Source organism: Notolepis coatsorum (genome assembly GCF_963971535.1).
Source record: "Notolepis coatsorum genome assembly, chromosome: 8".
NCBI lineage: Eukaryota > Metazoa > Chordata > Actinopteri > Aulopiformes > Paralepididae > Notolepis > Notolepis coatsorum.
The window spans coordinates 82,625,592-82,647,951 of record NC_140172.1 but is presented as its reverse complement, the minus strand read 5'-3'; the positions used below and the strand labels follow the sequence as shown (position 1 = coordinate 82,647,951).

Here is a 22,360-nt window from a genome sequence, read left to right as displayed (position 1 = left end):
TGATCCTCCGTTTTACCCTCCCTGCTTCCTCCCTCGCTTAGAACCGTTACCATGACTTGTAGATCTGTGTGTTGATACGATGCCCCTCCTGTTAGATTGTGTCCAGCTTCAAGGCCACGACCTCCAGAGCCGTGTGCCAGCTGGTGAAGGAGTATGTGGGCCACAGAGATGGTATCTGGGACCTGAGCATCACCAGAACCCAGCCTGTGGTGCTGGGCACGGCGTCAGCAGGTAACTTCCTGATGCTCTGTGTTTGTTTACCTAAAGCAGCGGTTCGCAAACTACGGGACGCACATTGGCACGTAAAAAAAAGGACCACAATCACCAGACCATTATTTTTGACACGTGGGTTCCAAGTCATTCTGTCTTTTAACACTTTCAGTGCCAGCAGGGGGCGCACAATTTAGTGCTTGAATGCCCATCATCCACTTCAATGTTAGCGTTAATAACGCCTAATCTATGTTTTAAATTATGGCTATGTGTCTAATCTGCCCGTCGCTTATCAATGACTCATTTTCCAGTCAACATTGTCGAAGCGGATTGTTTTTTTATCGGTTAATTTCCGTTTTATAGCATTTTGAAAAGCCCTTGTTTTCAAGGAAAATAAAAAGATTCCATAATAAACGCCCTGTACTGGAATATTCTAGAATACACAAAAACGTTGTAATTTTTCGGCCTATTTATGAATCGTTTTCAAATAAACGCTAGATTATCGATAGTATGTGTACGTATGCACGCTGGGGCCGCGAGCTGAAAATCGATTACCTCATTTCCTCAACATCACACACACACACACACATAGGGCGAACGCTGAGAGCTCAGCGAATACAACTCTGATTATCCCAAGACTTGTAAAATAGATTCCTTACCTCAGATCAGATGTTCTCCAAAAAGATCATTCCAATTCCTGATCGCCATTCCAAAAATCGATCGCTTTTATTGATCCAACGCTGGGTGCTCGAAACACATATTCCACGCTGTTCTGAGGGACCAGAATGACTGCAATCGGCTCGGATTACATGCCTGAGAAGTAAAATGTGGATTCCGGATTTTTCTTTTCTCATCCATTTTCATTGAGTCCATTCCAAAAGGGTGCATTACCATCTGGGAGACGATAGGGGGTGCTTTTTTCACATCTGAGCTCCTGATGGGGCTGGTTTGCCAACGAGAGACTCGGTTGATGAAATATGAATTCAGATCGCTAATAAAAAAATAACACTCTAATTGTCATGGTGGGCATTCAGGGGGCGGGCTGATAACACGTGTTATGTCGTGGTGGGCTCTCAAAGTGTTAAGGACCAGACCAGTCTTTTTGACACGTGGGTTCCAAGTCATTCTGTCTTTAAAGGACCAGACCAGTCTTTTTGACACGTGCCTCTGTGCGTTAACGTTACTTCACATAGTGTTTGTGCTAATTGTATACATTCTAGTCAGATGTCACGTCTTAGGGACCTGCACTGGCTCCCCATTGCCGCACGAATCCGCTTCAAGGCCCTCGACCTGGCATACCGTGCGGCAAAGGGAACCGCTCCCGCCTACCTCCGGTCAATGGTCTCTAACTACACACCCTCAAGACCCCTACACTCTGCATCTTCTGGCCGTCTCAGACCCACTCCTATCCGAGCTCCGGGAGGGTCATCAAGGAGAAACCGCCTTTTCTCAGTCCTTGCCCCACAACGGTGGAACGAACTGCCCACCACAGTTAGGACAGCCGAATCCCGTCCAATCTTTAGCAGTCGCCTAAAGACTCACTTCTTCAACCATTATCTGAAATGAAAATAATAATAATAATAATAATAATCTAACTGTTATGGGATGTGGTGGTTGCGGGACCCTAATTGTGCAGACAGAGTGCGAGGGAGTAGACGGGAGACGAACGTTCAAAATGAATAGGTCTTTACTGAGGTTGACAAAACATGACGCACAACTGTTACACGGACAAGAGAAAAACAAAAGACTAGACTAGACCTAACCAGAAAACACGAACTTAGACAACGAAATGAAAGAGGACCAAAACAAGAACACTAACATACACTTACTGAGACGAGCAATACAAACAGGTAACGAACACGAGGGGCAGAGCGTAGGCTCACAGGAACAAAACAATAAACTAAGACGAGCAGGGCTGAATACATACAGAGGCTCCAAACAAGCTGAGTTGCTGAAGCACTGATACAAGATAATGCTCACACGAGCTGGGTTGCGAATACTGATACAAGGGTAGGCTCCACAAGCTGAGTTGCCGAAGCACCAATACGAGATAATGCTCACACGATCTGGGTTGCGAATACTGAAACAAGGGTAGGCTCCACGAGCTGAGTTGCCAAAGCACTGATACAAGATAATGCTCACACGAGCTGGGTTGCGAATACTGATACAAGGGTAGGCTCCACAAGCTGAGTTGCAGAAGCACCGATACGAGAGGTACGAAACCGTAACAGGAAACAATGAAAGCGCGCCGAACACAGGCGGGGCGGAATCATATATACTAACACTGATTACTAAACAGGAACAGCTGGGATGACTAGGATACAGAATTACCAATAACACTAGGAAACACATGAGACTTGACTAGAACAATATTACAATAGACAACAATGAACAATGAATACAACACAGACAAGGACACTAGACTAATAGGGCAGGGAACATTACAGACAACAATAGGCAGCAAGACTTGAGAGAACAAGCAGAGGCTAACATGACAGAATAAAATAAAACGAGACATGGCAGTAACGCCGACAGGGCACCAGATGGTGCCAGATGATAAATGTTCAAATGTACAAAGCCTTGTGACAGACGATGGAAACGAGACTGTTCTGAATGTTCGAAACGTCCAAAATGTCTCCAAAAGTACCACAACAGTACCCCCCTCCCAATGGATGGCTCCCAGACGGCCAAAAAGACCACCCGGGAAACGGGCAAGGTGGGGGTCTGGGGCCTCGAAACAAAACGGGGAACGAGAACGGGACGATGGGGGCGAGGACAGGGAGAGAACTGGGTGGGTGTGTGCATGTTGGCCACGGAGACAGGTGACTGGCGAGGGGGGCCAGAAACGGAGACAGAGGGCCGCCGAGGGGGGGCCGGAAACGGAACAGGACCAGGACAAAGGGTGCAAGGACTGGGAGATGTCTGGGTGTGTGCGTGTGTGTGTGTTCGAAACGTAGACAGAGGCCCGGAGAGGGGCACCGAAAACGGGGACAGAGGCCCGGTGAGGGGGGCCGGAACAAAAGGCGATAACCTCGGAGCGGGACCCCGGACGGGGGCCCCTCCAGGTGTAGACCTCGGGACCCCAGACGGGGGTCTCTCCCGGCGTAGACCTCGGTGCAGCCCGTGGCGTAGAGAGGCGGGACCAGACGAGGAGCCGGGACCAGTCGAAGAGCCGGCACCAGACGTGGAAGCAGGCCCGGGTGCTGAGGTGGGACCAGGCGAGGAGCGGGGACCAGTTGAAGAAGCAGGCCCGGGTGCTGAGGTGGGACCAGATGAAGAGCCGGGACCAGACGTGGAAGCCGGACCAGATGACGAGGAAGGGCCGGGCGTGGAGGCCGGGCCGGACGTAGAGACGAGACCAGACGAGAAGACCGGACCAGACGACGAGGAAGGGCCGGGCGCGGAGCCCGGGCCGGACGTAGAGACGAAACCAGACGAGAAGACCGGACCAGGCGAGAAGACGGAGGCAGGCGACTCCCCAAGGACAGGAGCAGGAGCATGACCCGGACCGGACGTCAGGAGCTCCCCGGGAGCCGGAGGAACAAAACTGGCATGTGTCCAGCGTGTGTGTGTGTGTGAATGGAGTATGCATGTGTGGTGTGTGTGTGTGTGGTGTGTGTAGCAGGTGACTCCCCGGGGACGGGAGCGGAGGCACGACCCGGACCAGTAGTCAGGATCTCCCCGGGAGCCGGAGACGGAAGTGACTCCACGGGGACGGAAGCCGCAGCATGACCCGGACCAGACGTCAGGATCTCCCCGGGAGCCGGAGGTCACTCCCCGGGGACTGGAGTGGAGGCACGACCCGAACCAGAAGTCAGGATCTCCCCGGGAGCCGGAGACGGGGGTGACTCCCCGGGGACGGAAGCCGCAGCATGACCCGGACCAGACGTCAGGATCTCCCCGGGAGCCGGAGGCGGAGGTGACTCCCCGGGGACGAGAGCCGAAACATGAGCCGGACTAGACGTCAGGATCTCCCGAGAGCCGGAGGTGACTCCCCGGGGATGGGAGCGGAGGCACGACCCGGACCAGAAGTCAGGATCTCCCCGGGAGCCGGAGGCGGAACGGAGACAGCAAGGGTCGCATTAGCGGGGTCTAAGCTAGCCACGGAAGATAAGCTAGCAGTAAAACTCTGGTTAGCTGCAGAGGCTAAGCTAGCTTCCTGGGCTGTGCTGGCTGCAGGGGACAAACTAGCTGAAAGGTTACGAGTGCTAGCTGCAGGGCCTGTGCTAGCTGCAGGGCCTACACTAGCTGAGAGGTTCAGAGTGCTAGCTGCATGACCTGTGCTTGCTGCTAGGGCTACACTAGCAGGGGCTAGGTGGATAGTAGAGGCCGGCCAATATTACAAAATGGCGCTGCTACGTCCGGCTGCCCATCTATGTGCTCCATCGAGACCGTGCTTAATTTTGTAAATTCTTTATAGTTTTAAGAGTTTTGTTTGTACCAACTGTTGGCGCATTTAACGTGTATGACCGTCAGTCACTGATAGACATTGGATTACGGAAAACTTACCAACTGGATTGCTCTCTGGATCAGCTCGCCGAACAACAACAATGGCCTGCTGAGATCTTGGGTAGAACAGGACCAGACCTCGGCCCAAGCAAGAAGGGGGGGAGACGGCGAGGAAAGAGAGCAGGCATCCGAAACAGGCTGCGGTCCAGGAGGCACAAAACGCCATTGCCCAGCATATTGTTGGCCAATGTGCAATCAATCGAAAATAAACTGACGACATCAGAGCAAGGATTCAATTCCAAAGAGACATTAGAGACTGTAATGTTCTCTGCTTCACCGAAACATGGTTGACGCCGGATGTCCCAAACCACGCCATTCAACCGGCCGATCACTTTCATTCATCGCAAAGACTGCACGGAGGAAGAATCCGGAAAGAAACGGGGAGGTGGCATAGCCTGTTGAATAACAATTGGTGTGATCCAGGTAACGTGAAGGAGCTTTCAAACCACTGCTCCCCAAACCTGGAGTATATATCCATCAAGTGCCGACCATTCTTTCTCCCAAGAGAATTAACGTCTGTCATTCTGATCAGAGTGTATATTCCCCCCCACGCAAACACTGGAGTTGCGCTGTCCATGCTTCACGACGAGGTAAACAAACTCCAAGCAGCTAACGTTGACGCTGCTATTGTGGTTGTGGGTGATTTTAATAGCGCTAATCTGAGAAAAGTGTTGCCACATTTCTATCAGCATGTGACTTGTTCCACCAGAGGCAGAATATCCTAGACCATTGCTACTCGCAATTTAAGAATGGGTACAAGTCTCAGGCTGCTAGTGCTTTCGGCAAATCAGACCATGACGCCATCTTTCTTTTACCGCAGTATAAACAAAGTCTCAAGCGCGCCCTTGTAGTAACGCGAGAGGTTAAGCGCTGGACTCTGGAGTCAGAGGGGACGCTCCAGTCTGCACTTGAATGTACAGAGTGGAGTGTGTTCCGCGACAACACAGATAATATTAATGACTACACGGAAACAGTGCTGGACTTTGTTTGTACTTTGGTAGAAGAAACAATCCCCTCTACCACAATTAGAGTTTACCCAAACGAAAAGCCTTGGGTAGACAAATCTGTCCGCGCACCTCTGAAAGCGCGCACCTCAGCATACAATGCCGGGCTTGTGACGGGCAACATGAATGACCACAAGGTGGCGAGATACAACGTAAGGAGGTCAGTAATAGAGGCAAAACGGCGCTACAGGGATCAAATTGAACTTCAATATGAACAGGCTGACTCTAGAGGTATGTGGCAGGGCCTCAGAATGATGACAGATTACAAAGGCACCTCCCTCAAGATGAACAGTGACATCCAATTGGCAAATTATCTCAATACCTTCTATGCGAGGTTTGAGGCTGTGAATAACAACACCAGCCTACAAACCACTGCAATGGAGGGGGGGCCACTGCCAATGGAGACTCAGTGTTCAGGATAACAGAACATGAGGTGAGGAGGACCTTTAAGAAAGTGAATATCAGGAAGGCAGCAGGACCGGACGGTATCCCCATCCTAAAAGTCTGTGCCGACCAACTGGCCCCGGTATTCACTGACATATTTAACCTGTCCTTAGAACAGGCCGTCATCCCCACCTGTCTGAAGAAGTCCACCATTATCCCTGTACCCAAAAAATCTAAGCCAGCTTGCCTCAACGACTACCGCCCTGTAGCTCTCACCTCCATAGCCGTGCTTTGAGAAGCTAGTGAAGGGCTACATCTGTTCCTCCCTCCCCATCAGCCTGGACCCCCCTACAATTTGCATACCGCCCCAACAGGTCCACGGCACACAGCAGCATCACACCTGGACAAGAGGCAGGGGAACTATGTGAGAATGCTATTCATCGACTACAGCTCAGCATTCAATACCATAGTCCCCTCCAAACTCATAGCCAAGCTCAGGGACCTGGGCTTGAACTATGACCTCTGCCAGTGGGTCTTGGACTTCCTGACGGGCAGACCCCAGGTGGTGAGAGCAGGCAACTGCACCTCCTCATCCATCACTCTCAACATAGGGGCCCCCCAGGGCTGTGTTCTGAGTCCCCTCCTCTACTCCCTGTACACACATGACTGTGTGGCATAGCGGAACAACAACACAATCATCAAATTTGCTGAGGACACAGTAGTGGTAGGCCTGATCTCTGCAAACGACGAGAGGGCCTACCTGGAAGAGGTAAAGATTCTAGCGGGATGGTGTCAAGAGAACAGCCTCTCCCTGAACGTCAGCAAAACAATAGAGGTGATTGTGGACTTTAGGAGGTCGGGAGTCAGGGACTACAGCCCCCTCAGCATCGATGGGGCACCGGTTGAGAGAGTGAACAGTTTTATTTTTTTTATCCACTTTTTCTCCCATTTTCTATTTTTCTCCCATCCCAATTTTCGTATCGTCCAATTCAACCCTCCCCTGTCTTTGAACGCTGTTTCATGCCTCCCACAAGCCGGCTGCAATGTGGACTAAGTCATACATAGCACGAGTCCCCTCAGATACTCGAGGTAACAGCAGTCGCATCTTTCCACCTGCGCGGCTCGATCTTTCAGCGTCAGGGGTCTGGGCTTTGGAGGGGCCCCGCCCCCGTCGCTTCCTGATTCTACTGCGCAGGCGCACCAACCGACCTGTAGGAGTCGCTGTCCACAACGCCCGATCCCCACCCATCAGTTTCCCTCCCCCTAATACTGCCAATGTGTATTAGTGCGGACGACCAGCTAAACTGAAAGCAATGTGGAGCGCTGGGCTCGAACAGGGAGGCTTACCTGTTCGAGCCCAGTCTCCAGTATTCGTGGTGAGCGCCTTGCCCACTGCACCACGTAGCCGCCCGAGAGTGAACAGTTTTAAGTACCTCGGAGTCCACATATCCGAGGACTTGACATGGACCACACACATTGACAGTGTTATCAAGAAGGCATGACAACGCCTCTACTTCCTTAGGCGCCTAAGGAAGTTCAAAGTGAGCCAGAAGATCCTCAAGAACTTCTACTCATGCACAATAGAGAGCATCCTGACTGGCAATATCACCTCCTGGTTTGGGAATAGCACTGCACAAGACCGTAGCAGACTAGAGAGTGGCCCGTTCAGCCGAACGCACAATTGGAGGGGGGCTTCCCACTCTCCAAGACATTTACAACAAGCGCTGCATGGGTAAGGCTAAGAGAATAATCAAAGACCCCAGCCACCCAAACAACTGCCTCTTTGAACTGCTGCGGTCAGGCAAGCGATACCGGAGTCTCATGGCAAGCACAGAGAGACTCAGAAGGAGCTTCTATCCCCAGGCCATCAGGATGCTCAATGAACAATGAACAATAACAGACCATCAAATATACCCACAACACACACATCCACACACACACTCACTTTAAATAAACGACACACTGTAGCACCCACTCTAGACACTAACACACTTTATATTTATTGGCATCAATCTCATGCACCTCACCACCACAAGGTGGCACCACAAGCTAAGCTATACCTCACCATTTCTACACTGTACTGTATCTGCATTGTATAGACTGTACATATACTGTATATATGTATATTAAACTTTTTTTGTTTTGTTTACACTTGTTTACGTACTTTACTTTCTATTTTATACTTATATTATACTATTTTATACTATCTTGTTATTTTATCTAGCACACTCTCCGGAGCAAAACAGAAAGTATTGTTGACAGAATCCGGCTATAGGGCGACAATAATGTGGTCAAGAGGCATGGTTTCTATTAGGGATGTCCGATATTATCGGCCGACCGATATCGGCAGTAAAATGTGATATCGGAAAATATCGGTATCGGTAAATATTTTTTTATTACATTTATTTAACCTTTATTTACCCAGGCAAGCAAGTAAGAACCAATTCTTATTTTATTTATTGTCAAAAGTGTGCATGTTGGTTTAATTCAACAACAAGAGATATGTAATGTTAATTTTTACTTTTTTAATTATCATATTTTGCACAGATAATGCTTACATTTAGAAAGCCTTTTGAATGCATCCAGTGAAATTATTAGTTACCTGAAATTATTCCGTTTTTTTGGGGGGAAACCCTGCATATATCGGTATCGGTTGATATCGGTATCGGTATCGGAATTAAGAGTTGGACAATATCGGAATATCGGTATCAGTAAAAAAGCCAATATCGAGCATCCCTAGTTTCTATCTTTGGTATGGTTTATTTATTCACATGGCAGAGCAGCAGTTCTCACTGAGAGGCTGGGGGAAAGCGAAAGAATGGGAGGAGACATCTCTATTTATACTCGCCACCTGGTGGTGTTCCTGAGTGGCTCCGCCTAGAGCGCCCTCTAGTGGAAACAGTTATATATGCAGTTAGACAGTTACTAGTGGAAACAGTTATATATGCAGTTAGACAGTTACTAACAATCCTACACAGAATCTCTGACTTCAACAAGTATTCTGTATTTCTGTATGACAACTAATAAAGAAACTTGAGAAACTTGAACTTGAGGGTTAGCTACCTGAGCAATGCTAGCTACAGGAACTGTACTAGCTGCAGAGGCTACACTAGCCGAGAGGTTTCGGGTACTAGCTGTAGTGACTACCCTAGCAGGCAGGGCCAAGGTGCTAGCAGTCGGAGTGACTCCAGCAGGAGGAACAAGGATCTAGTTGCTGTGACCTCACTAGCCGGCGGGGCTAAGGCATTAGCAGTAGGTACTCTCGCCTGCGGAACTGAGGTCTTAGGGGTAGGAACCCTAACAGACGGGACTAGAACACTAGCAGCCAGAGCTCTAGCGGAAGGAACTGAGATGCTAGCAGCAGGGGCTCTAGCGGAGGTGACTAAAAGGCTGGCAGCGGGGGCTTTAGCGGACAAGACTTGAGATGCTAGCAGCAGGGGCTCTAGCGGATGAGACTGAGATGCTAGCAGCTGGGGCCCTAGCAGACAAGACTGAGGCGCTAGCAGTGGAAGCTCTAGCGGAAGGGGCTGAGATGCTAGCAGCAGGGGCTCTAGCGGACGAGACTGAGATCCTAGCAGCGGGAGCTCTAGCGGACAAGACTAAAAGCCTAGCAGCAGGGGCTCTAGCGGACGAGACTGAGGTGCTAGCTACAGAGGCTAAACTAGCCGTCTGGGGTAGGCTGGCAGGGGCTAAGCTAGCAGTGGGGGCTGTACGAGTAGCCTGGGCTGAACTGGCTGACGGGGCTACTCCAGCAGCTGAGGCCATGCTAGCTATAGGAGTCCTGCTAGCTGCGCTAGCTACAGGGGCTAAGCTAGCAGTAGAGGCTGTACTAGTAGCCTGTGCTATGCTAGTTGACGGGGCTACACTCGCAGCCAAGGTCATGCTAGCTATAGAGGTCCTACTAACGGTGCTAGCTACAGGGGCTAAGCTAGTGGTAGCAGCTGTGCTAGTAGGAGGGGCTATGGGGGTAGCTGCCGAAGCTACACTGGCTACCGGGGCCAAGCTAACGGTAGGGGCAATACTAATCGGGAGAGCTGGGGTGCTAGCCACAGATACCCTAGCAGGTGAGGCTATGCTAGCCTTCCTAGACCTACTGGTTCTCAGAGAACAACTAGCAGCGCGAGCTACACTAGCAGACGGGGCTAAAGTACTGGCAATAGGGGCTATTCCAGCAGAAGGAGCTAACATGCTAACAGACGTGGCTAAAGTACTGGCAATAGGGGCTATTCCAGCAGAAAGGGCTAACATGCTATCAGTGGCTACTGAGGTCTTACTAGTAGTGGACGGGCCAGTGGGTTGGGGCCCAGGACAACAGTCTTAGCGCCTTGGCTTGCTCCTCCATCAGGGAATCCTGTTCCTGACTCCACGCTCTGACGGAGTAATGTCCATACGTTCGTCCCACGTCGTGGATAGAAAATCTCCCTCGAAAAAGGTCTTGATGGTGGAGATGAGTTTGCGCGCTCTGACTGCGGGGTCCCAGATTGGCGCGTTCATTCTGTTATGGGATGTGGTGGTTGCGAGACCCAAATTGTGCAGACAGAGTGCGAGGAAGTAGACGGGAGACGAACGTTCAAAATGAATAGGTCTTTACTGAGGTTGACAAAACATGACGCACGACTGTTACACGGACAAGAGAAAAACAAAAGACTAGACCTAACCAGAAAACACGAACTTAGACAACAAAATGAAAGAGGACCAAAACAAGAACACTAACATACACTTACTGAGACAAGCGATACAAACAGGTAACGAACACGAGGGGCAGAGCGTAGGCTCACAGGAACAAAACAATAAACTAAGACGAGCAGGGCTGAATACATAGAGGCTCCAAACGAGCTGAGTTGCCGAAGCACTGATAGGAGATAATGCTCACACGAGCTGGGTTGCGAATACTGAAACAAGGGTAGGCTCCACAAGCTGAGTTGCCGAAGCACCGATACAAGAGGTACGAAACCGTAACCGGAAACAATGAACATGCGCCGAACACAGGCGGGGCGGAATCATATATACTAACACTGATTACTAAACAGGAACAGCTGGTATGAGGATACAGAATTACCAATAACACTAGGAAACACATGAGACTACTAGACTAGAACAATATTACAATAGACAGAATGAATACAACACAGACAAGGACACTAGACTAATAGGGCAGGGAACATTACAGACACATAACAATAGGCAGCAAGACTTGAGAGAACAAGCAGAGGCTAACATGACAGAATAAAATAAAACGAGACATGAGCAGTAACGCCGACAGGGCACCAGATGGTGCCAGATGATAAATGTTCATGAGCAAAGCCTTGTGACAGGCGATGGAAACGAGACTGTTCAGAATGTTCTAAACGTCCAAAATGTCTCCAAAAGGTGGACCACCACACTAACCCTAGTAACTAACCTTACTGTCATGCACTTGTCCTAATATACTAACCTACACTGTAGCACTCAACACTTTGATGAACATTGTCACTCAGCTGATAGAGTTGTGCCCTTCCTGATGATTTGTCGTACAGAACTTGTAAGTCGCTTTGGATAAAAGCGTCAGCTAAATGACTAAATGTAAATGTAGATGTGGTTTCATGGGTTTATGTGGTGTTATAAGACACATGTTCAGATACAATGGAAGCCAATGGCAGTGGTGAATTGGCAGAAAGTAAAGGTAAAATATGATGAAAAAAGAAGGATTGTTGATTTGTGTATCAAGGCAAGAATGACTTGGAACCATAATTTCAAAAACCATATAAAGACATGCCTGTTAGGTTAGGCAGGGACTACAGATAAAAAATGGCTCATTAGCTAATTCTGGCACATTTACATTGATGTGGAAACTGAAGATGTTGATTAATGTGCACTGTCCCTGGATACAAAATAAATAAATAAACTTAAAACACTGGTTTGGTCCTTTAAAGAATCCTGCAAGAATCTGTATTTCCTATTGATGAATACAAAATCTAAATCTCTACATTCAAATTGCACAAAAACAAAATAAAGTGTATACAAACTGTGTGTATACTGAGGTATTCTCTATATACCATATGCCATTATAAAATCACAATAATTCAATAACAATTCAGTGTTTATAGTATTCATAATAATAATAATAATAATAATAATAATAATAATAATAATGTATTGAATTAGGGCGGCTGGGTAGCGCAGCGGACTAAGCGCCTGCCTACCACTGCAGAGACACTGGTATCGAATCCAGCTGTCAGCGGTGCCTCCGGCTTGGTCGGTCGTCCATACTAACCAATTGGCAGTGTTAGCGGGTGGGAAGCCGGCAGGGTGTGTATCTTGGTTGTTGTAAACAGCGACTCTTACAGGTCGGTCGGGGCGCTTGCTCAGCGAGGGAGGGAACTGGGGGAAGTAGTGTGAGCCTCCCACACGTTACGCTCCCCCAGTGAGAGTCCTCGCTGTCAGGTGAAAAGAAGCGGCTGGCTGACTCTGCATGTACCGGAGGGGACATGTGTGATAGTCTTCAACCCTCCCTAGACCGGCAAGTGGGGGGGAAATGCGCGCAACAACCAGGAAGGTGAGGGGGGAATTGGCATAACGACTAAATTGGGATGGGAGAAAAATACAGAAGAAAGGAGAAAAAAAGTTGATAAAAAAAAATATTATGTATTGAATTGTAACCCCTATAACGTAACATGTTCTTACACAGTCCTGCTCAAGCAACTTTGACTTCTAGAAAATCACTATAAAGATGAAATGTATTATTCGGAGTGTTTTCTACCTGTCTACAGATCACAGCGCTATGCTCTGGAGCATTGAAACTGGGAAATGCCTCCTCAAATATGTCGGCCATCAAGGATCAGGTAGGAATGTTTCTCTCTGATGCTTCTGCTTGGAGCAGCTCTGGTGGAACAACAACATCATGGTCCCTTGATATAAAAATGGGTTCCCTGAAAGAAAGAGTTAAATGTGTGGTGTTCGGGCCTGTGGGATGTTTACTAGGATTTGGACATTTGGAAAGTGAGGAAATTGTAGGTGAACATTTTTATTTAACAAAAAGGTTTGCCGTGTACCATCACTGTCTGCCTCCACCTTGTTTCATCTATTATTTTCAAGATGAACATGATTTATTCCATTAATGTCTTGATTATAATGGAATCTTTATTATTTTATCACAAAAACAAATGACTTATTGATAAATGTGATCTAGCAGAGGTAAATGGCAAATATGAACCATATATGCTGTCTAGATTGCTTGTAATTGAGATAAAGGTAACATACAGTATGTTAAGTATTTTTACATTAATTGTTATGACTGTATTGTTTTAAGTAACAAAAACATGAACACCACACAAGGGTTAAAGGACTAGACCGTCTTAATTCATATTTTTCACCATTTGTTTAAAATAATACCTTAAGTCAAAAGAAGGTTAAAACTATAATGCGAGAGACAGAGGTTTCATCAAACATCAATGGTAGCAAGATGGAATGACAGATTTAACCCCTCGCTCAAGCGCTTCTAGAGAGTCAGTAGAGTTGCTAAGCAATCATGCGATTGCGCTAACAGCAGGACGCTAACTTTACCGTGTCGCTCAATAGAGATAATTTTCTTTCAATATTCTCTGCTTGTTCTTCATCCATTGGGGGTGCCTTTTGTAGTCTGTCATCGTTCTGAGGCCTTGCCACATATCAGCCTGTTCAAAACTGAAGTTCCACTTTATCCCTGTAGGTTGTAGCGTGCCGCCTTGTGCTCGTCCATGTTGCCTGTCACGAGCCCGACGTTGTAGACTGAGGTGCTTCGCGGACCGATTTGTCTACCCAAGGCTTTTGGTTTGGGAAAACTCTAATTGTGGTGGGGGGAGGGGGGGGACTATTACTTCTACCAGAGTACCGACAAAGTCTAGCATTGTTTCTGTGTAATCATTTATGTTGTCTGTGTTTTCACGAAACATGCTCCAGTCTGTGCAATCCAGTGCAGTTTGGAGCCTGTTCTCTGAGTCCACAGACCACCGCTTTACTTCTTGCATTTCTGCAGGAGCGCGCTTGATACTTTGTTTATATTTTGGCATGAAAGATGGCGCTGTGGTCTGATTTACCGAATGGACTAAGCGCCTGTGACTTGTACCTGTCCTTGAATTGCGAGTAGCAGTGATCTAATATACTCTCGCTTCTGGTGGCATATGCTGTCACATGCTGGTAGAAATTCGGTCAAACTTTTTAAAGATTTGCCCTATTAACCAATCAACTTCAAAAGGCGTGGCTCAGCACATAAATTGATGCAAGTCAACAACCGTTAGGTCAATCATCACCAAATGTGCAGGGTATGTCCAGATAAGTACCCATAACATACACTGAAAAAAATCTCATTCAAATCGACCACTAGGGGGCACTACAAATGTACAAAATGTGCATGGAATAACACTAATCGGATTATATTTCAACGTTTTCTTATCCAAACATTACAAAACACTGCTGAAGCGTGTGTGTGAACGTATTTATTATTTTTATGAATGATGCCGTTATTTCATACATGCAGTATATCAAGAGGGGGAAATAAAATCTTTTACACAATACTCAAGTTCCCCTTTCTCTTGTATGAGTGTTGTGAAGGGCCAGATTAAACCGAATATATATATTTATTTATATATATATATTTAATTGTATTTGTATATTCTCTAATATTCCCTGATATCCCTTGTATATTCCTTGTACAATATGCATTGAATATCCATTCTAGCCTACTGAACATCCCATAATAGTCTCCATTCTACTATTGGTCGAGACCTTGGTGCCAGGCTGCCATACCCCTCAGACCCAGTTCAAACGTACCGCTCAACATGTACGAACAAGTCCTAGTTCCGCGTAGGAATCTGGCTACCGCACCACTAATGGGACTATTTGTTCATAGTGCGTATATATACTGCGCTACTAAAGTAGGACTTCCTTTTCAGTCCAGTTTCTTACCCTCCAATAGAGTCACAGACGTAAAGCCTCCCCGCGACGCCACGTGTGGGAGTAAGGCCAAGTTCGGCTTACCATCGGTATTGAGACATCGTGTATATTAATATTTGAATAGTCATATTTGGCACTATATCGTCGAGTTGGACGTAGTCTATTAAGCTAATAATAGTCTGTTAATATATAGTGCTTTGTGCGGTGAGAATACTACCGTGGTCAGTACCCCATCGTTTCGGGCAGAGAACTGGCTGCTTATCCAGGGTGGTTGACCCCACGTGAAGCTGCACCCGAGGAGCCCCAGAGCCGACGAGCGAGTGGACCTGTATACCGGATTATTCTACCGACGACAGCCCGCCTTCCCCGGCACGGATTATGCTTTGTATACGTTGATTATTCCATGGATAAAGACCCCCGACACTGCCGTGTGTTGGAACCCCCCCCCCCTGGAGAGGACGCAAGGTGAGGAGACGCTCTGCAAGACGAGGTCGCTTCACGTCTCTCCTCCGTGGACCGGAGGACGCCGGCCCACAAAGAGTCCACCTGCTTTCATCTGTGGTCCAAGGATCGCCGGCGCATTGAACGGCACTACAGTGGGTTCACCTGGGATACCCTTGGCCGGATGAGGCAGCCGGATTCTACCCCCCCCCCCCTTCCTACTCCTGTCGGCTTACAAGCGACCGGATTAACCCCCCCTAGTGTATCCAGTCTATAATCATCAAGTATCATTGCTGTTATTCCTTAAACTATTCCAGGTTGTATATGTACCACCTGCGCCTTCAGAGATTGGACATTCTCTATTGATATACCGACGAATACTCTTGCCATAAAAGTGTATACTAATTCCCATTCATAAATGTGATTGATTTGATTAAGTGCTTGCTCTACACACCATCGCTGTGTAGAAATAAAGACCTATTTCTAATTCGTACATTTGTGTAGGATCCGTTTCATCTACGTGACAGTGTTCATCATAATATATTTATGCCGAGTACTGGGTGGCCGAATATTAAGTACAAAGGTAGTGGTAGTAAGTATCATATCTAGTAATACAGTCAGGGAATTGTACCCCTCAGTTACAATGAGTGTTCTTCCTTTTCTATTGAGGATGTTGAGTAACCCTGACACTAACCCTAGTTGGAAACCATCTTCAAAACAAAGTCAGTACTAGGCTTACCAACATATTGCCCAGAACAAATAGTGAACTTGTTTTTGATTCAACATGCTCTCTTGTTTGTCTCTCTCCACAGTCAACTCTATCAAGTTCCACCCTACTGAGCAGATGGCTCTAACAGGTAAATGTGTAGTAATGAATTCTTAACAGTTCACACATCGTTGTTGTCTCGATGGTATAAAATAAAAGACACAAGTCATATCATAATCCTTGGAGAACACTTGTATTCCTTGGTTCCTTAGAGAACACTTGTATTCCTTGGAGAACACTTGTAATCCTTGGAGAACACTTGTATTCCTTGGAGAACACTTGTATTCCTTGGATACCACTTGTATTCCTTGGAGACCACTTGTATTCCTTGGGGAACACTTGTATTCCTTGGAGAACACTTGTATTCCTTGGAGAACACTTGTATTCCTTGCTAAATCATATTTACTGTATGTAGAAAACCCTCACGTTAGTTTTAAAATGATCCAATAGAGTTTTTGACCACTAGTGTGCACTATAGTGCACAGGAGAAAATGGGATCCCTGAATATTGTGCATCACATGATTCCAACGCGAGGACGCACACCACACACGCACAGGGTGATACTGGAAACAAAGCACTCGCCTGCGTTTTGCTTTTTGAGATATTTGAAACAAATCGTTGTTTTTTTTGGCAACTCTGAAAAATCACATGGTGTTTCCTTCAATTTGAAGCTCTGCTCATCCATCACACCAGGATCTGTCGTCTGTCATCGTGTCATGTCGCAGACTTTTTTATTGGTTTAGCCTCTTCAGAGCACCCACCCCCGTAAAACATGAAGTAGTAACAACACTACTTGAGTGGCCATGAGCCTATACTAATGATGGTCTAATCCTTCCCAACAGCCTCTGGAGACCAGACGGCTCATATCTGGAGATACATGGTCCAGCTGCCTACTCCACAGCCTGTAGCTGACATCAGTGTAAGCTTGGGCATCTTCGTTATATCATTAGCAAGTAAACAGCAACTTCTGTTTTCATTTAGAATTGATTGGTCTGAAAGTGAAGTGATCCCTACCCTGGGTCTATTGGGTGCCTGTGTGCATTTATGCATGAATTAGGCCTGTCAACTTTTTGATAACAAGGTGACCACTGGTACCCGCAATCAAACTGTTATAAAGACTCTTAACCTCTTAAGCCCGAGCGGTCCGGTACCGGACCGACAATGACATCACACCATAAAAAAAATGGTACATGTACATTATAAAAAAGTAACTGTACTTACAGTAGATTTAATTTGCGGTTTGTGAATCACGCCTGGTGGTACTAAATCCAGATTGAACTCTGCCATTGGAAAGGAGAGATTTGGCCTGATCCATAGATGTGCGACTTGGCCATAATAAGGTCATTTATAGGCCTGATATTTCAATGTTCAATATTCAATGTGTCCGGATGGCAGAATTCAGTACGGTCTCTACAAAATCTCCTGTTTAATCATCTGCCCTTTATTCATTTGCTTAGATTTTTTGTACAAGTGATCTCAAGAAGGTGCTGAATAAGCTCTGTGGCAATTTTCCATGTCTTGTCATTTTTAGCATGGTGTTATTCGCAGTCAAAAATGAAAAAATAAAAATAAAAAATAAATATTCTCCTTTGGTTCATCACAATTTACTCAAGCCTAGTAACGGACACAATATTTCTGACACTGGGAATACATTCCCTGAGATCCATAGATGTCCCTAGATACCAAGAACATGGACCTTGTAGAAGTGGAGCAATTCTTTCAGGGGGGGTGGTAGGCCCCCCAAAACTACTAGTGTTGTCGCGGGGCGCGCCTGTCACGGATACGTGTCAACAGTGTCGTCATAGACGCACACAGTAAGGTGGTTGTTAGTATCGGTGCATTTCTCTGCACTGAGCTGAAATTAAACGATTGCACATAAATTAGGTAAACAAATATTAACTATTTATTTACAACACATAAATTAACTTATTTACAATTTTACATACAGTAGTGACAACACACATGAACTATTTACAATACAGGGACAGTGTTTCCCACAGGATTTTGTGAGACTGTGGTGGGTGAACCTTGGACCCTCTAGGGGGGTTTGGGGGCATGCTCCCCTGGATTATTTTTGTTTTTGTATATATATATTTTTTTTTATCCACTTTTTCTCCCATTTTTCTATATTTTCTCCCATCCCAATTTCGTATCATCCAATTCAACCCTCCCCTGTCACGAACGCTGTTTCTTGCCTCCCACAAGCCGGCTGCAATGTGGACTAAGTCATACATAGCACAAGTCCCCTCCGGTACTTGAGGTAACAGCAGTCGCATCTTTTCACCTGCGCAGCTCGATCTCTCAGTGGCGAGGAGTAACGTGTGGGAGGCTAACGCTGCCCCAGACACTTCCTGATTCTACTGCGCAGGCGCACCAACCGACCTGTAGGAGTCGCTGTCCACAACGCCCGATCCCCACCCATCAGTTTCCCACCCCCTAATACGGCCAATGTGTATTAGTATGAACGACCAGCTAAACTGAAAGCAATGTGGCAGCGTCTCTGCATTCGTGGCGAGCGCCTTGCCCACTACGCCACGTAGCCGCCACTTGTTTTTGTATATTTTAAAGTTAAATGCATCAATCTGGTGCACTTTGAGAGCAAAATAAAGAGGCCAGATCTATGATGAACTTTGTGCTCAAAACACAAAATCGACTAGATTGCAGTGCTTCCCAATCCTCTCCTCGAAGCACCCCAGCTGTTCCATGTATTTGTTAAATTCCACCACCAGCATACCTGATTCAACACAAGCCCTTTATTAGTTGAATCAGGTGTGCTAGTGGTGGAATTTAACAAATACATGGAACGGCTGGCGTGCCTCGAGGAGAGGTTTGAGAACCACTGGACTAGAGCATACATTTGAGCCATCAAAGAAATGAAGCAAAAGTGGTTACCTGTGTTGAACTGGTTTATTTTTTTTTGAAAATATAAAAATATACTGGATTACTATTACGACTACTACCACTGCCAATACTACTGATACATCCCTTTTTTTTTATCAATTTTTTTATTATTATTATTTACATGAAACAAGACAACACATTAATCACAATCACAATACACAGAACTTCACAGGAAAATAACAAAAACAATAATAATACAGAATAACAAATTATAAAGACAAAAAGAAAAGAAAACAGAGTTCAACCTTTTAAATTTTAAATTCAAGGGGTACTATCTAATAAATGGCCTTTCCCAGTATTCAGCCCCGTTTCCCGGCCGTGTGGCCCTATATTAATAAAACGTACATCTCTAATTCTCAACAAGGCCCACTCTTCCAATTCACCTCACAGCATTCACCCTCACCGAGCTGAGTTATCACAAAATGTGCATATCAGTGATGTCAGAGATCTCCCAGCTGCATAACATTGTGGCAGATTGCCACCGGGTCACACAGTGGTTGGAGCCCCGCCTCAAAACGGCCTAAGGTCCTGAGGTAGAAAAACGCCACCTTGAGAACACGACTCGAAAACAGAACAATGAACCTTCATGAAAAACAAAAACCTAAAGAGGTGTTCCATAGACTCACAGGAACCGTGTAAAAGTGACCAAATAGTGAAGAAATAGCTAAATAGCTCCCCCCCAATAAAATCCCCAGTTAAATTCAAGAGGACAACACAAAAGACAAGACAGACAAGACATTTCCTCCTCCCCCTCCCACGAGACCGCCGGACTCCCCCGAACAAGCACCCCAACCCCGCTCAGCCGCACACGGCGGTCCTGACCTTCTCAGCTGCTGCGAACCACAGGTCAATCCCAGCCTGCCCCACCCCAATCACCCGCGCTGTGGATATCTCAAGATAAATCACATCCAACAGTGTTAGGGACCAGTTAATCACTGTGAGCTTCTCAGGCTCCTTCCATCTTAATGCTATTAGCTTCTTCGCTGCTGTGACGCCCGCTAGGACAACCCTTTTTAGTTGTACGGACGCGGGTAGTGTTGTTATATCGTTCAGGAGTAGCGTAACAGCTGTGAATGGGATAGTTAAGCCACACAGATCTGAAAGTTTGTCCGTTATTGACCTCCAGAAGCAGGCCACTGGTGGGCAATCCCAATACATATGCATATAAGTGCCAGTGGCCCTTTGAGAGCACAACGTGCACCGAGAGTCGGTTACCAGTCCCATAGCAAATAGCTTCCTAGGTGTAAGATAGGTCCTATGAATATAATTAAAATTAATTTGCTGGTGATTGGGGTTGCGGGAAGACAATGCCACATTTGCCCAAACATCATCCCAGTCAAACTCTGGGTCCAACTCCGGGATATCCCCACGCCAGATTGTATCCAATGATACATTTTTATACGTGGATTGAATTAAGAGCGTATAAAAGTCTGAGACAAACCCTCTGGAGGTCGTCCTGTCCACTATGAGCCTGAGGAAGGGGTGTGGTTGCAAAGCTTGAGCCCACGGCACGCCATGCGCCCTCAGCGCTGACCTTAGTTGAAGGTAAAGAAAGAAGGACTCACCGGGAAGATCATAAAATTCTCTTAAGTCCTGAAACGCACGAAGGCCGTTCTTATCATAAATATCCTCCAGAGTATGAACTCCCCTCCTTTGCCATTGAGGAATATTAACCGGCTTGTGCCCAACAAGTAGTTGCTGGTTATTAAAAATTGGAGAGTCCAGGTGCCATGGGCATTTAACCCCACACGACTTCTGTACATTACGCCATGTTTGGATCACGTGAGTTATGATCGGTCCATACCTCAGTCGGCATTTCGAAATAGGGACAGTGGAGTACACTACATCCTGCAATCTTAGCGGTGAGACCGCCGCCGCTTCTAAGGAGCGCCAAGATACAGCCTCTACAGGGTCTAGCCAGCACATCAGAGGTCTCAGTGAAAAGGACCAGAAATAAAGCTTAAAATCAGGGATTGCGAGGCCCCCATCTTGTTTTCTACGTTGAGTAGTAGCTATTTTGATTCTCGGGCGTTTGTTATTCCAGATAAACTTAGATACCATCGTTTGTACCTTGCGCCAGTGGTCTATTGGAGGGGGCAGGGGGAGCGTTGAGCTAACAAAATGTATCCTAGGCAGGACGTTCATTTTGATTATGGAAGCCCGGGCTTGTAAGGAGTTAGGAAGGGACGACCATCTGTCTAGATCAGGGGTGGGCAATTATTTTTCCCGGGGGGCCGAATGAGCAACTGAAAATATGTTGGAGGGCCGGGCCAAAATTCCAAACTCAATTATGCATAATATACATTTAATTTCTATATAAAAAGCAGTAAATGGCATTGTTTTGATCCCTGGTAAGAGTGTATTTATGTGTATGTGTTATTATTTGGCAATTAAAAGGTGAGGTTAGCTTTCAAAAATATCATTTATTCAAATAGAATTTATTTCCAAAATGATAAACAAAATGTGAAACATTAATAACAAAGGGCATGTATGAAAAAGTGCTATACAAATAAAGTTATTATTTTGAGTTTCATATACTATTGAAACAAGGATTTTCTTAGCTTTATAAAGACATCACATCATCTTATAGCCAAAATAAACAAGACATGTCACTGAACTGTGTAAAGAAAAGTGTCCCAGTATCCTTTTTTACTCTACATGCCTATATTAAACATTTAATGTTTTCAGAACTGTGCAAAAAAAAGAAAAAAAATATCAAGTGTCCCATTTCACTTGTTATATTTCCACATTTTAGTGTTCTTCAGCTCTTTTTTTTTCATTCAGTGTGATAAATCCAGTCTCTGTTGAGCTTTAACAAGTCCATCAAAGTCAGGTTGCATGTCTGAGGTGGAGATGCGAAGCACAGCTGCCAGATGTTAATCAGTGAGAGAGGATCTGTACCTGGACTTGGTAAACGTCATGACTGAGAATGTCTGTTCACATATAGGTGGATCCAAAGAGAACCAACATCTTCTGAGCATGTCTCCTCATGTTCGAAAAGTTCTCCTCCTTGAGAGCAGAGTAGAACTCTAGCAGTGATGCTGACTTAAAGTGCTCTTTCAGTAGTGAATCAGACTGCAGGTCAATGAGTTCAAGCTGAACATCAGTGGGTGCACTATCAACACTGCAGGTAAAGGGAGAGGAAACCAGCTGCATTTCATCCTCAACCTTTTTGAAATCTTGAAAACGCCTTGAAAATTCATCATGCAGTGCTCCCAACATGGATGAGTACCTG

At 46.3% G+C, this 22,360-nt stretch overlaps 1 protein-coding gene across 2 annotated transcripts in view; it reads left to right on the top strand.

Moving 5' to 3' along the window:
- LOC311233839 (WD repeat-containing protein 37) overlaps window positions 1–22,360 on the top strand; it is a 110,993-nt gene that overhangs the window by 38,445 nt on the left and 50,188 nt on the right. For both annotated transcript variants that reach the window (XM_084320879.1, XM_084320878.1), the window contains exons 6-9: window positions 96–231; window positions 12,857–12,928; window positions 16,271–16,315; window positions 17,067–17,143. In XM_084320879.1, coding sequence (XP_084177005.1) covers window positions 96–231; window positions 12,857–12,928; window positions 16,271–16,315; window positions 17,067–17,143 — 330 coding nt within the window. The remainder of the gene's footprint in view (window positions 1–95; window positions 232–12,856; window positions 12,929–16,270; window positions 16,316–17,066; window positions 17,144–22,360) is intronic.